The sequence below is a fragment of the Hydra vulgaris genome, chromosome 12 (assembly GCF_038396675.1).
Source record: "Hydra vulgaris chromosome 12, alternate assembly HydraT2T_AEP".
Lineage (NCBI taxonomy): Eukaryota > Metazoa > Cnidaria > Hydrozoa > Anthoathecata > Hydridae > Hydra > Hydra vulgaris.
In genome coordinates, this window is record NC_088931.1 from 58,745,787 (window position 1) to 58,761,135 (window position 15,349).

Consider the following 15,349-nt stretch of genomic DNA (forward strand, 5'->3'; position numbering starts at 1 on the left):
GGAACAGCGAATTCCAGATGCGGTCTAACATACGTAGTATATAATTTACTCCAAAGCTTCATATCTCTTGATCTAAATGTTTTTTTTAATAGGCCAAGTATCATATTTGATTTATGTGTTGCAACGTGTATTTGTTGATTCCTTTGACCAATCTGTGACAATGTTTAAATCGTTTTGAAGGATCAGGTGATCAGCATCGTGAAACTCAGGTCTTATTTCTTGTAACAGTTTAGTGTTGACAGCATAGATTTTATGAACTGATTTTATCTTATCCATTAAGTTGTTTATATAAATGATAAATGTTGCACTAAGGACAGACCCTTAAGGAACTCTGCTTAGAACATTGGTCCAGTCACTAGAGTGTTCACCTAAAACAGTTTGCTGTTTTTTGCTAATCAAAAATGACTCAATCCATTTAAGAACATTGCCACTAATCCCATATGCTTTCAACTTATGAAATAGACTACAGTGAGAAACTTTATCAAACACTTTCGCGAAGTCCAAAAGTGCAATATTGACAAAATTTCTTTTAATTAATACTTTTGTGATATAATTGACCCTCCCAATAAGTTATACGTGGATCCTTTTTTGGATATAAACCCATGTTGATTATTTGAGATGCAGCTCATTTTTTTAAGATATTTAGTTATCTGCTCCCTGATAATCTTTTCCATTACTTTACATGGAACTGATGTGATAGACACTGGTCTGTAATTAGCGGCATCAAGATGACTTTCTTTTTTTTAAAGAAAGTGTGACTGTTTTCAAGCTGTAGGTGTTGAGCCTTCGGACAGTGCTTTATTTTAAAGTAAGTAAGAGGGTAAGTCATTTGAGCTGCCCATTCTTTAAGTACCTTTGAACGAATGTTATCAGCACCAATAGATTTATTTGGGTTCAAACCTTTCAAATAAGCTAGCATTGCTTCAAAATTAATAGTTATATCGCCTAAGTCCTCTTGATAATGCCTTCTCTCAAAAATAGGTAACTGACTACTTTAACTATCATCAACAAAAACTGATTTGAAGTGTTCGTTAAGTCTGTTTGCAATATGTATTCTCTCTGGTAACATTTCACTTTTTGCATCAGATATACCACTAATAGATACATGAACATTCTGTTGTGCCTTAGCATAAGCATACACCCTTTTAGGACTATTTTTATCTGTTGCTAGTTGTGCTTCAAATACTCCAACACGACGTTTACATGCTTTCTGCACTTGGCTTCTTAGTTTCCTATATTACGAATTAGTGTTGCTAATTCCCAGTTAGTCGCAGATAAGTAATTTCCCAGTTGTTGTTTTTCTTTGCTTTATCGTAACAAAAAAAAAATCCACACCAATCGTAATGCACCGTGGATGAATAAGGAAGTACTACCCTATTCATCCACGGTGCATTACGATTAGTGTGGATTTTTTTTAATGAAGTAAATTGCTTGCTGAGTTTATCATATTTATTGCAGAAAAGTTCATAGCACTCATTAGTGTTTTTATTTTCAAATAATTGCTTCCTGTTAATTTCCATATTCTTTTTATCCAAATTTATATAGTCACCTTTATTCAAGTCATGTTTTTTGTTTGAGAAAGTAGTCTCATTTTTAAAAAGGACGACATAATCCCAACTCAATATGGGATGACCTTGCAACGAATTACCTAACAGCAGAGAGCTAGATAAGTTGATTACTCTAGTTAAAGAGTCTTTAATAATTAAATCCAAAATGTTTTTTGCTTTACTATTAGATGCTTCAAATGTTGAGAAATCAACTAATTGTTCTAGGTTATGATTAGCCAAGGTATCAAGAAAAACACTTGCCACACTATTTTGACCGCTTAGTAATTCGATCCTGTCATCATCGTGTCATTTGATATCCGGAAAGTTGAAATCACCTGCTAGTAACATTTAACTATATGCTTTTCTATCAACAGCTTGCTTAGCCAATATAATTGTTTTATTTATATCATTTATATGCAATAAAGGTGGTCTATAGACACAACCAATAAGAACAATTTTGTTAGTAATTTTATCAGTGTTTTCCAGAGTGTCTTTAAGCTGTTTTTGTGTTACCATTTTCAGCAATTACCAGTGGAAGCGATTTTAAGGTGTGTATATATATATGAATTGCTTTTAACTCGATAAATACTCTTCGATATAATTTATGTCCTTGAAGTTTCAATTAACTTTTTTTGGAAACTTATTACTATTATTTTTTTTATTTTTTATTATTAATACTTTTTTTTATTTTTTTATTTTTTTTACATAATAATATTATTTTTCCGTGTTATAACAACTTATTTGTAATAGTAATAAAAAATTTTTTCTGAAAAAAAATAAAAATAATAATATAACTAATTTTCCGAAAATGTATATCATCACGGAATTATTAAGTAATATATTAAGTATGTTTTTAAATTGTCAAAAGAGAAAGAAAATAATATAAAGATCTGAAAAACTAATGTTCAAAATTATGAATAAACAGATTAAAAATGAGGTGCAACACAACTATTGACAATAAGTTAAAAACTACTAGAAAAGAAAATATTAAAAAATAACTCGTTTAAAATGATTTAAAAACTTGTCAAAACTCTATAAAAATATAAGCGAACTGAAGTATAAATATTTGCTTATAAATTTTTTCACAATAATTTACAAAGTTATATATAATAATATATATGTGTATATATGCAAATTAAAACAAACATAAAAAAAAAACTATATTTGAATAAATTAAGACATGCTGAATCCAATATAGATAAAATAATATATGTATTATAATTAATTTTAAAGTAGAAAAGTAAAGGATATATTGTTAAGATAGAACTTGAATTTATTGTATCTTGTGGAAAAGTGTTTCAATAATTTGATATTCTGTTTGTGAAGAAGTTGCATCTGATTGTTTCATTCTTTGAGCCTTTGTTCAATATTTCTCTTCTAATTCTCATATGTCTTCTTGTAGTTATTACAATATAATTTTGTTGTGAACATTTTTTTTATTGAATCCTTTGATTATTTTAAACATTTGAATAAAATCTAATCTCTTTCTTCTATTTTCTAATGTTTCAATTTTTAGATAATTTTTTTGTTTGTTTGCGTAAAAGATCAATTATGTAAACAAACAAAAAAGTCAATGATGTCATGTACTAAAACTCTTAGGAATAAAACGCCCTTGCATAAATTATCAAGTCTGTAGATTGCAGCGTATATTATGCTGGCTTTTAAGCCTACAACAAAATGGAGGAGCCGAGTTTCGACTAAAATAAAAAAGTTAGTTTTTCTTAGTATGCATTTATTCTTCTGTTTTAATCAAAAAAATTTATCCAAAACATTTTTTTTTATCATTCTTTTTTATATGAACACAACATGTCTCGGAGGTTTGGGATCCCTTTAATCAATCCAAATTGTTTATTTTCTTTTTTTGTTGTGTTGTTAATGTGAGGTTTCTAGTTTAAGTCATTTGTGATGGTTATACCAAGATCAATTTCTGATTGAGTTTTTAATAGCGTAAAATTATTTATTTTATAATCATGTTTTTGATTATTTTTACCAAAATTATTTTTCATTTATTTTTTATATGTATTTAATTAACCATTCATTTGACCACTTACTTAGTTCATCTATATCGTTTTGAAGATTTTTATTGTCCTCTTGATTCTTTATCACTGACACCACTTTTGTGTCATTAGCAAAGAGCTTTACAACGTTTTTTAGAATAACACATAAATCATTTATGAATATAATAAATAGTAGTGGGCCTAGTACAGATCCTTGGGGAACTTCGCTTATAACATTTTTCCATTCAGATACATGTTCTTTTAAAACTAATCACTGTGTTCTATTGCTGAGAAAACCTTTGCACCAATTTAATAGTTTACCTTGACTTCTGATTGCTTTTAGTTTCACCAAAAGCCGTACGTGTGCAACTGAATCAAAAGCTTTTGCAAAATCTATAAAAATAACATCTATATTTAACCCCTCTGCCAGTGCTTTGGTAGTCAAGTCAAGCATTTTAAGTAAATTTGTTATACAACTTTTATTGTTTACAAATCTGTGTTGCTGAGAAATAACTAGGTTGTTTTATCACCAAATAAAGCATTATTTCGTCTCATTATTTTTTCCATTATTTTGCACACTATTGGCGTTAAAGAAGTAAGTTGATAGTTTGTTAGATCGGTCAATAGTTTGTTGGGTATTTCCTTTTTAAATAAAGCTGTTATGATAGCTTTTAACCAAATTGTGAGAAGTTATTTTCAAATGATTTTTCAAATGTTTTTGATAATGGTTTTGCCATCTCTACTGAACAAGATTTTAAAACTTTTGTATGAATATTATCAGCTTCAAATGCTTTATCAGTATTTAATTTTTCAATGTGATTTTTGATGATATCAATGCTAAATTTAGGTTCCTTACGTTTGTTGATTTGTTTTACCTTTGTTTGCGGTATATTATTATTATTTAATTTTATTTAACATCCAATGTAATTTACAAGGTAAAAAGAAAAATAAGAAAGTTAGTTTTGGTGATTTTTACTTCAGAATTTTTTCTTCAAGAATATCTTTGAAAATTCCTCTTTGCTCTTTTGTATTATTTCTCTTGCATATTTCAATGTTTGTTCAACATCGGAGGGAATTTCACTTTTGGAAGGTGCAATTTTTACCTTCTTTTTATTATGATTCATTTTGAATCAACTTTTTAAAATCTAACATCTGAAAATGGCATAGTTTCTGGACATCATCAATAAACGAATGTTGTAACAAAGGGCGTTCCAGCTGTGAACAAATAATGTCTGCAGTTGATCTATTATTCAGAAGACGAAGGAACAAGTTTAATTTATTTTGTCTAATACTTTCTGAAATTTCCTGGATTTCAAATAGAGAACCTCCATAATTCCTACTGTGTTTTGAAACATTCAAAAACGACTTTAACGCATTTCTTCCAATTATATCTAGCTTTTTCATCAAAGCAGAGTTATTTCCAGATAGCTCCATACCATAAGGTAAAGTAGGGACTGCCAATGATTTATATATATAGGAAATAGAATTTGAGTGGGTAAACCGGATTCTAGATTGAATAAGAATTTGAACAACAGCTCTAAAGTTTGAGATTTTTTCATCAACATTTGTATGAGTGAGTGAAGCAAAAGTTAATTGTTCAGTATCCCATTTGAATCCTAAATGTCTAAGTTTATTCTGAAGATTTTTGTTATTACCAGAAATTGTTATCGTATTAGTTTGTATTTGTGCTTTACCTGAAATCAAAAACTCAGTTTTTTCGACATTTAGTTTAATGCAGTTGATATTACAGTAAATGTTGCATGTTTTTATAAGCAAATATTAAAGCATAAGATAAAAAAAAGGAGAAACAGAAACCATTTTCAAAAGAAAGTAATAACACAATAAAAAAAAAACAATAATAGTATTTTAACAACTATGATCATGTTGTCAAAAAACATTAAAAAAAAAAAAAATTATAATTTATTAAAATGCCATTGAAACATTTTTGAAAATCAGAAAAAAATCTTGTACATTTATGGAGATTTTTCATCATGATTGTAGTTCATCATCATCATCATCATCATGGAACTACAATCAAGTCTCAACAGCTACTAGAATTCCTATATCTACTGTTGGAAAAGTTGTTAAACAATATAAGAAGACTTTATCTATCAAACGAGCTAAAGGATCAGGAAGAAAAAAATTTTAATAAAATATAAATCAGTAGCAAATAAGATTGTTGTGATTTTTTGGTAAGGAAGAAATACTACAATTGACATTTAATCAATGGCACTCTTTTTATATTCAAGAGTGCATTAAAAAGCCACTCATTCAATTGCACACTAGACCTTGTTTGTTTTGGCCTGACTTAGCTTTGTGTCACTATGCTAAAAAAACTTTATAGTTGTATAAATTGAGAAAGGGTAATGTTGCACCAAAAATGCTCAATCCATCAAATTGCCCACAATCCTGGCATGTCTTAAAATATTGGGGTATTGGCAATGCATATTTGCGTAAAACAGGCCAGACTTTTTATTAAGTACAAGAATCGCTGAAGGCATGGTCAACCATAAGCAAGAAAATGACAATAACAGTTGTACAGAAATTAATGGACACCACCAGTAATTTACGATTATTTTTTAGAAAAGAAAAATTTTTAAACTAAAAGTATTTTATACACTTTAAATAAAAACTAAAGGTTGTGTAAAAATAGTTATTATAAATATTTTTGAAAAGATTTTCTTTTCTCAATCTTATGCTTTTTTATTTGATTCTTCCTTGTTAAAAACTGAAACAAAGTACTCGTTTAAAATATTTGCCATTTTAATTCCATCATTAGTGATACCATTTTTATCACGGGTTAACTTTTCGTTTGTGTAAAGCAATTTTATAGAATTTTTAGTTTTGGTTTTACAGTTGATATACGTGTAAGCTGATTTTAGGTTGTGTTTTGAGTTGGCTTCTAAGTTTCTTTCATATTTTATTATACTTGCTTTAACGATAAGTTTTATTTCTTTGTACAGTATTTTATATTTTTCTACTTCTGGTAAAATTGTAAATTTGTTATATCTAGATTTAATCCATAATATTCCCTTTTTTTTACAAATACTTTAAATATTTCTCTTCATCTATAATGTATCTTTAATTTTTTTATTTTGATAGATTTTTAGTTTGGTATGATTTTATTACAAGCGCTGTGATAGATTTATAACCATTTTGTTACTTAACAAAATTGCATTTGTGTATAGACATAATAATCGATTGTCTGAATTATTTTGTTTTAACTGCAATTTTATTACTCTTTTTTTATTACTTACTTATTACTCACAGAAAAATCTATAAAAATTACATCTGCAAAATTTCATCCTTGTTCACATTCTATTTAAACTATTTAAACAAATTTGTTTTCTTTAAACAAAACATTATCAGTGCAAAATTAAAAATTTTTATGTGCACTGCAATTTGATTATTTGCGTTTTGATATTTTTAAAAAGCAGGTGGAAACGCGCCATTTACTAAAAAGTTAAATAATTTGTAAACTATAGGCCTAAAATTCATTTAGAAATGGTTAGAAAATATTTTGTGGATATAATCAAAAATAACTATTTTTCTAAATTAGATAAAAATTATAAATCAGTTTTCAGTATGTTTTTCAACCAAAATTTTACTTCTTACCAAATTTATAAAAAGTACTGAAACCAAAGTTTTGGTATTAGTCTAAATTGAAATTTCAGCTAAAACTGACATCGAAACAGAATTTTGGCAGGTTACTATCAAAAAAAGCTAAAACTGATATTGAAACAGAATTTTGGCAGGTTACTATCAAGAAAAGCTAAAACTGATATCGAAACAGAATTTTGGCAGGTTACTATCAAAAACACTTTTGATACTTATAACTTTTTTACCAACATTAAGAATTGAATTTAAAATTCTAATTTTAAATTCAATCCCTAATGTTTGAAACTTCTCTTGATGTTCGCCTAATGTTGGAAACTTCTCTTGATGTTCTCTTAATGTTGGAAACTTCCCTTGATTTTCTCTTAATGTTGGAAACTTCTCTTGATGTTCGCTTAATGTTGGAAACTTCTCTTGATGTTCGCTTAATGTTGGAAACTTCTCTTGATGTTCGCTTAATGTTGGAAACTTCTCTTGATTTTCTCTTAATGTTGGAAACTTCTCTTGATTTTCTCTTAATGTTGGAAACTTCTCTTGATGTTCGCTTAATGTTGGAAACTTCTCTTGATGTTCGCTTAATGTTGGAAACTTCTCTTGATATTCTCTTAATGTTGGAAACTTCTCTTGTTTCATTTCATTTCTCTAATGTTGTCTCTAATTTTGTTCTTTGTATTTTATATTGCATCTTGAAAATTGGAATTGTTTATTGTTTGAATTTAATTCTTTTTTCCCTTCATGAACTGAAGCGTTGTTGCAGATTTTTTCTTTAAACCATTTATAGATTGGTTACTTTGGGAATTAAGTATTTTAAAGGGATCCCCAAGTGGTCAGACAAGTTGGGGTAAATTTTTTTGAATAAAACTAAATAATAAATGCATATCAGTAAAACTAAAATTATTGTTTTAGTCGAAGCTTGTCTTCCCCATTTTATCTTGGTTCTCGGAGTCTTTATAATATATCCCCCAATCTGCAGGCTTGATAATTTATTTTATGCACATTTAATTTATAACAGTTTCAGTATATGACATCATTGTAGAATTTTTTTTTCAAGGTATCATTTTAATTTTTCTGTCACAATCAGCAAATCATGTTTATTTGAATAATTTTTCACTAAATTTCAAAAAATATTTGTAATACAATAAAAAATAAAACAATACGTTTGGTTCATCAATTGTCAGGATTATTTTTAAGTTAATATATCTTTAGTAAAAAGTTATACAAATAACTTGCATAACTTTTTACTTTAAACTTTGTCTTGACACTTAGAGATTTCTTTAACACTAAACTTCCTTTTAATTTTTTTGAATTCAATTTGTTATATCAACAGACAATTAAATAATTATTTTTAATGTATCTTAACTAAAGAATTAAAAATAAAGTTGTTAAGTGATATTGTAAAAGTTGAATTTTTAAATTGTGTATAGATATATACAAATAAAAAAACAATCTTTGTTTAGTTTTTTAAGAAACTTTATTTAATTACAAAAAGAAACTATTTCATTCTGAAATAGTTTCTTTTTTCAATTGAAATATGCAAATTGATGGGTAATTAAATAAACACTTAATTAAAAAAAGCAACCAATAAGAACTATTAAAAAAACACCCAATTAATAAAAAATGTTTAGTCTTGTCATGATGTTGAGTTGTTAAGAGGTTGAGTTGAGTTATCACTTGTGTAGTACTTTTTGGTGCAATAATACTCGGTGCTTTTTACATATTGCTTTGACATGCATGTTTGACAAAATCAATCAAATTTTCATAATGCATGTTTGACAAAATCAATCCATTTTCATATTTCTCACTGATACTATTATTTTGACTTATTGAAACTTCACCCAAAAATATTAAAACTCATTTTATACTTGACTAAATTTGCTATTGTTGATGTTGTTGGAACCATGGTTGTCATGGAATCATGTGTTGCTGTTGACTTATTTGCTGCTCATTATCTAAGTTACATTTTTTTGTTTCACCTCCCCAAGGTCGAGAAGGCCACTACAGACGAGGAAGGTACTTAATTATGGTTATAATCCTCTCTGAACTCTATAACAAAGAAATACGAACATTGACAAACAAGGCCACTGCGCAGAGAAACAAGTTGAGTGCAATACTACCAGGGAGGTGGTGGGATCAAACTGGAAACCTCTTGCTTATGAAGTGAGCGCTCTACCACTACCCCTATAGTTTATGTTGTTCCCTAGCTTGCTTTGCTGCTTTTTGCTGTCAGTATCTTTAAATCTCTTGATTATTTAAAGTTTAATGATACACTTCTTTTTGAAGCTTGGCACATCAACATTTTTTAATGTGCCAAGAAATATTTATTTTTTTATTAAAATTTGACTTTATTTTATTCAGAAAAAGATTTACTACAACACAGCCCCAAAACTGCTGCAATATAATAAATTGATATAATAGATATTAGAAATAGATAGTAGAAAAAAATTCTACTATTATATTTCTATTTATTTTTTACAGACAAAATGATCAAAAAGAAGCTAATCAGATGGCAAAGCAAACATCAACGCTTCTTAAACAATTGAGTCAATTAGAAACTGGTAACGCAGCAGAGTCTGTAAGTTTACTATAAAGTTTTTATCATATTTAAACAATTGAGTCAATTAGAAACTGGTAACGCAGCAGAGTCTGTAAGTTTACTAAAAAGTTTTTATCATATTAAAACAATTGAGTCAATTAGAAACTGGTAACGCAGCAGAGTCTGTAAGTTTACTATAAAGTTTTTATCATATTTAAACAATTGAGTCAATTAGAAACTGGTAACGCAGCAGAGTCTGTAAGTTTACTATAAAGTTTTTATCATACTTAAACAATTGAGTCAATTAGAAACTGGTAACGCAGCAGAGTCTGTAAGTTTACTATAAAGTTTTTATCATATTTAATAAAAAAATTAATTATTGCTCAAGGTTAACTAAAAAATATTTGTGACAAAAAAAAAAACTTTCTTTTTTTATATTTTATTGAAATCTAGATTCCTGATTTGAAATAATAATTGAATAAGTTCATTAAATATACTTATAAAAACTTCTTTAAAATGTAGTTTAAAAAATTTGTTATTAGACAAATTTTATTGATTAAATTATGTATGTTGTGTCTCAAATACTTTTTGTAATTAATATTTTTTTACTTAATTATTTTTTAACATATTTTCTTCTTGTTTTTAAAAAATAAACTAAACAAATAATTTGCTGAAAAACTCATGTATTCTAGAATTTATGAAACTTTTAAAAATGTAATAAATAAGCTATGAAATTTTTTTTTTGTTAAAAAACAACTTACAATGAAACTAAATAATCATTAATTCATAAATATGCTAAAATTGCTACGTTCTTTTAAATTGCCTAAAGCTATGCTTTTATTACACTATGTTCTCCAATTAATTGTTAATCTTTTAATTAGTACAGCTCACTCTTGAGCTGTACTTGGGCGGGGTGATTTTATTACAGTCAAGTTAAAATAATGTGTATCAAACTGATCTTTTTTAAATGTTTTATAATATGAGACAACATGTTCATTTCACTTAAAAATCCTTATAAACATATTCCTATCTGCAACACTTTATTACAAGATATACTCTTCAATTTTTTCAAAAACAATTTGCAAGCATTTAAGGTTGAGTGCATTAAAAATACTAAATACAAAAATACTAGCAGAAATAAAAAAAATTAAAAATTAAAAAGAACATTTTTTACTCATTTAAAAAAATTGTTAATTTTTGGTTTCAGTAGAGCTTCGGTTTTTGTTGTCAAGTTCAATTGCTTTTTGAGAAAACGCTGTTGCTTTTTAGACTCTTTAAATAAAAGTAAATACACAACTTATTAATGAAGTTTTAGTAAATTTGTTTTGCTAAATTTTTTTAAAAGTATAAAACTTGATGAGTATAGTTGTAAAGTATTTAAAATTGTTGTAATATTTAAAAATAATTTTAAAAAGAAAAATTTTTTTTGTAGAATTGTTACACATTTTTGTATAAATATGCCACATATTTCAAGCCACAAAGTATGTCTTATATTAAAGTTTGATTATAAATGCATTAAAGAAAAATAAATGTTTAAATAAAGTATTTATTTTTAAAGTATAATATTTTTAGTTTTTTTTTTCTACATTTATAAAGCTAAAATTAAATTTTTGATATGACCCCCTGATCAATTTCTTGTTTGGATAATAATTTAAAATAACAAATTTAACTTGTAATTTCTCATACGAGAAATAAAATATATATATGTTCATAATCTTTCATTTTTTTTGTGATAATGGAAGATAAGCTATTTAAATATATTTTAGAAACAAAGAAAAATTCAACAAGAAAAATTTCAAGATAACTTCACATTTGCTTTACAAAATCTTCAAAAAGTACAAAGGGTATGTATTATTAAAATCAAAATGTTTATTATTTTTTTTATTAATCTTTTATTGGTTTGTTTGTGTATAACTGTAAACTAATAACAATAAAGTTAGTTATATTGGATTAAACTTGGCTATCTAAAACCTGAACCTAATAATTGTGTAAATCATATGAAAAACTGAAGGCCGATTAGTCCAGAAGACTTTGTGAAAGGTCATTTGTGCAGATTTTGTAGATTTACTTATTTTTAGGAAAAATTAATCCTTTTCTAGACAAAACTGATAATGCTTTTGAAGCATTATCAGTTTTGTCTAGAAAAGAATTGAAGTGGTGTTTTACTCATTGTTCTTCTAATTTAACTGACATAAAATAGTGTTGTTTACAGATTACCATAGGGTCTAGAAGTAAAGTGCAGATAGTGGCTATATGCTATTCCAAAAAGCATTCCTGATAGCAAATATGCTGTTGTTTGTTTTGAAGATTGGCTTTTAAATTTCAAAAAAAATTAATGTTTATGGTAAGGAATGGCCCTCTTCTACTCTATCTATATTTTATTGTGTTAAGTCCAGCCTTGTACTAATTGCAAAACTTTAGCTTCCAGTCGAGAAATGTACAAGCTGATCAATTTGAAACATTTATAGCAATGGGCATTATTATGTGGTAAGTATTTACCCCCAAAAAAATACCAAAAAATTTACTAAAGTCATTAATCTATAAATTTCTCTAAATGCAATGAAAAAACAAGTTTTTATTCAACTGAACTTTACTGTAGGCTACCAAAGTAATATTAATTTTGTTAAAGAAATTATCTTAAAAAAATTTTTTTTTTAATAATTTTATTGATTTTTTTTAAATATATTTTTTAATATTTTTTTAATAAACAAATTAAAAAGGACTACAAGCTTTCCAGTGATTCTACTCTACAAAAATATCAAAAGCTTCTAAACATTGAAGAATTTTATGTAAATTTAGAAAACTTACTGATTGCCAACAATCAGTAAGTTTACTTTGTGTTTAAGATTTTTTTGTAAAGAAACTCTGCAACATAACCTAAAATAGACCAAATAAAGTTTATTGATGGTTGTAGATAGTTGTGCTATTAACAATTAAAAACATAATAATAAGAAAAAAAATGATAAAATCAATAAAAAATCTCAGAATAAATATACATAAATGTTTTAAAAAAAGATATGAGGAGACAAATAGTAAAATCATTTTCATATCAAACTTTGGCAATGATATTTTTATTATGGAAGTTGTTACCATTGGTAATTAAATCAATAGTCATTGTATAATTTGATAGTTATAGGACTAATCAGTCGAATGTTTGTTATTATTGATTGTGTTTTTTAAATTTCTTTATTTGATTCATGTTATTGAATCATTACAAGTAATCAGAAAGTTTTTAAACCAAAGTAATGTTTATTATTTTTTGCATTTTATTTCTAATTTTTCATAAAATATGCCATGACACTTGGGAAACAATATTATTCGCAAATTTCGATTTGGATAAATCTTTGGAACATTTTTTGGATTGATATGTTTTGGATTGATATGTTTTGGATTAATATGTTTTGAATTGATATGTTTTGGCATAAAGATATATTGGCATAAAGATTTATTTAGTATAAATATATTGGTTGAACAAATATAAAGAATTTTATGTTTGTTTAACCAATATAATGTCTTTTTTTATAATGTGAGCTAGCTAGATCAGGCCAAGGTTATGTTTTTGGTAAACATTTTCCAATAAAGATTTTGGTATCAACTGCTGGTTCTTTTGTTGTTCCAGTGTATGGTAATGTATGGAAATGCTTATGCTGTATAGTGCTAACAAAATCAATATTTTAGGTTTGAATTCACTTAGGCATAGTAACATTAAAAAATAAAAAATATGTATATAGTTATGAAAATTAAAAACAAAAATGACAGAATCTACAGTTATTATTTTTTTAGCAGATTCTGTAACTTATATTATATTTGTATCACTGTACTTTTTAGTTATTGTTTTACAGCTAGCTGCTGAAAAAGAAAGATCAAGCGTACAAAGAGCAAGAGCTAAATCTATTGAAAAAGGATATGGATATTCTGTAAATAATTTTTTATTACTATGTGTTTTAAATAAGAATATATAATACATTTAATTTGTTTAATTTCATTTATTATCATTAGGATGATACATCGCCAATCAAGTCTTCTGGGTAATCTTTTTTTTCTGTAAATTTTTTTTTTTTTACTTACTATTAATTATGCATTAATGTTATATGTTAATTATGAATTAATGTGTTACATGTTAATTATGCATTAATGTGTTAAATGTTAATTATGGATTAATGTGTTACATGTTAATTATGCATTAATGTTGCAGAGTTCAATTACAAGTGCAACAGGAAGCAGAACTTTCACTTGATATGATTAAAGAGCGCGAAGATGCTTTACGACAACTGGAAGTAATATTTTTATAATTTAACAAATTACTTAAGGTTAATACAAGTTTCTCAAGTTTTTATTGTCTTCTTTGTCTTAACGTTTTTCAAGTCTACAGCATCTAAACTTAAGTATTTGTAAATTACTTTTTGTAAATAAAAAGTTTTCCGATTAGCCAAATTCATTTGACGCAGTCCACACACTTATCTTTATGATGTAGGGAAAAAAATAAAAATGGTAGCTTCTCAGTTTGATAAAGTATCAACAAGTGTTCTACATCTTAATATTTATACTTTTTCTGGCTAGATTTTTAAGACGCTATAATTGTATTGTGCTTTTGCTTTATGCTTTATAATAATTTTAAATCAAAAAATTCGAATGGTCTGCTCATATACTATTGTTTACCAAGATCAGAAAATGTTCAAAAACCTATATGAAGTTGTTTAAAACAAGTTTATTAAAATAAAAGATTAAATAAAAAAAGATAAAATACAAACAATTTGCCAGACATTATTATTCCAGTTGTACAATAAGAAAAAAGGTGCAAAGAAAAATGACTAGCTAAAATAAAATTTGAAACAATTTTAAAAACAAAGTGATATGCTGAAACAAAAATAAAATTCAGCAAAGAGAAAATTATAGCTATAAAAATTATAAAAGGAACCCTTCATATATACAAGTTTAAAAATAAAATTTTTAAAAGTTAAAATTGCTTTTATCTCGAAAAAATTACAATGGGAACAAACTTTAAGTTTTTTATAAATTTTCTTAATGGTTTCAACATAGCAAAACCAGATTGCCAAATTTGACTTTTAGCATAACAAAATTAGATTGCAAAACTTGATTTCAAGACAATTTCAGTTATTCATTTTTTCCAATCATATATTGAATTTACTGTTTCTTCAACATTTACTAATAAGGTAATATTTTGTTTAATTTAAAAATGTTTGATGTATTCATCTCTTGCAGGTATGAATAAAAAACGTAAAGTTTTGCATCTGTACACTCAATCTATAGCTGGCATTAAACATAACATTTAGGAAAATTTGTTCCTACTTGTTGTTCCTGGCCCAACACAATCAACACTTGAGTTTTCTAGTCTAACAAACTTCTTGATGGACCTAATTTGTCAGGGCCTCAACCATATTTATTGTTGATTAGGCTAATAAAGTATAGGCGTTTTTTAATTTTTGCTTTAGAGAGAAGTTTTTAAATAATTTACTAAATTGAATATTTTTTAAATGGCCTAGTTCTCAGTGTAGATGTTCAATTTTAAAAAGCATTCTAATGTAATATAAAACTTTAAAAGTTTCCAAAAAAAAACCAAGTAAATAAGAAATCAACCAGCTATAATTTTATGTTTTCTGTAATCATTGCCACTTTTTTGTGTTTTGGTCCATGCT

The 15,349-nt window shown here is 26.4% G+C and overlaps 1 protein-coding gene across 1 annotated transcript in view; it reads left to right on the forward strand.

The window, feature by feature from the left end:
- The window catches only part of LOC100209749 (syntaxin-7), a 51,287-nt gene that overhangs the window by 26,127 nt on the left and 9,811 nt on the right, over nt 1-15,349 (forward strand). The window contains exons 4-8 of the mRNA XM_065813882.1: nt 9,635-9,731; nt 11,459-11,536; nt 13,535-13,609; nt 13,692-13,720; nt 13,888-13,969. Of these exons, the coding sequence (XP_065669954.1) occupies nt 9,635-9,731; nt 11,459-11,536; nt 13,535-13,609; nt 13,692-13,720; nt 13,888-13,969 (361 nt within the window). The remainder of the gene's footprint in view (nt 1-9,634; nt 9,732-11,458; nt 11,537-13,534; nt 13,610-13,691; nt 13,721-13,887; nt 13,970-15,349) is intronic.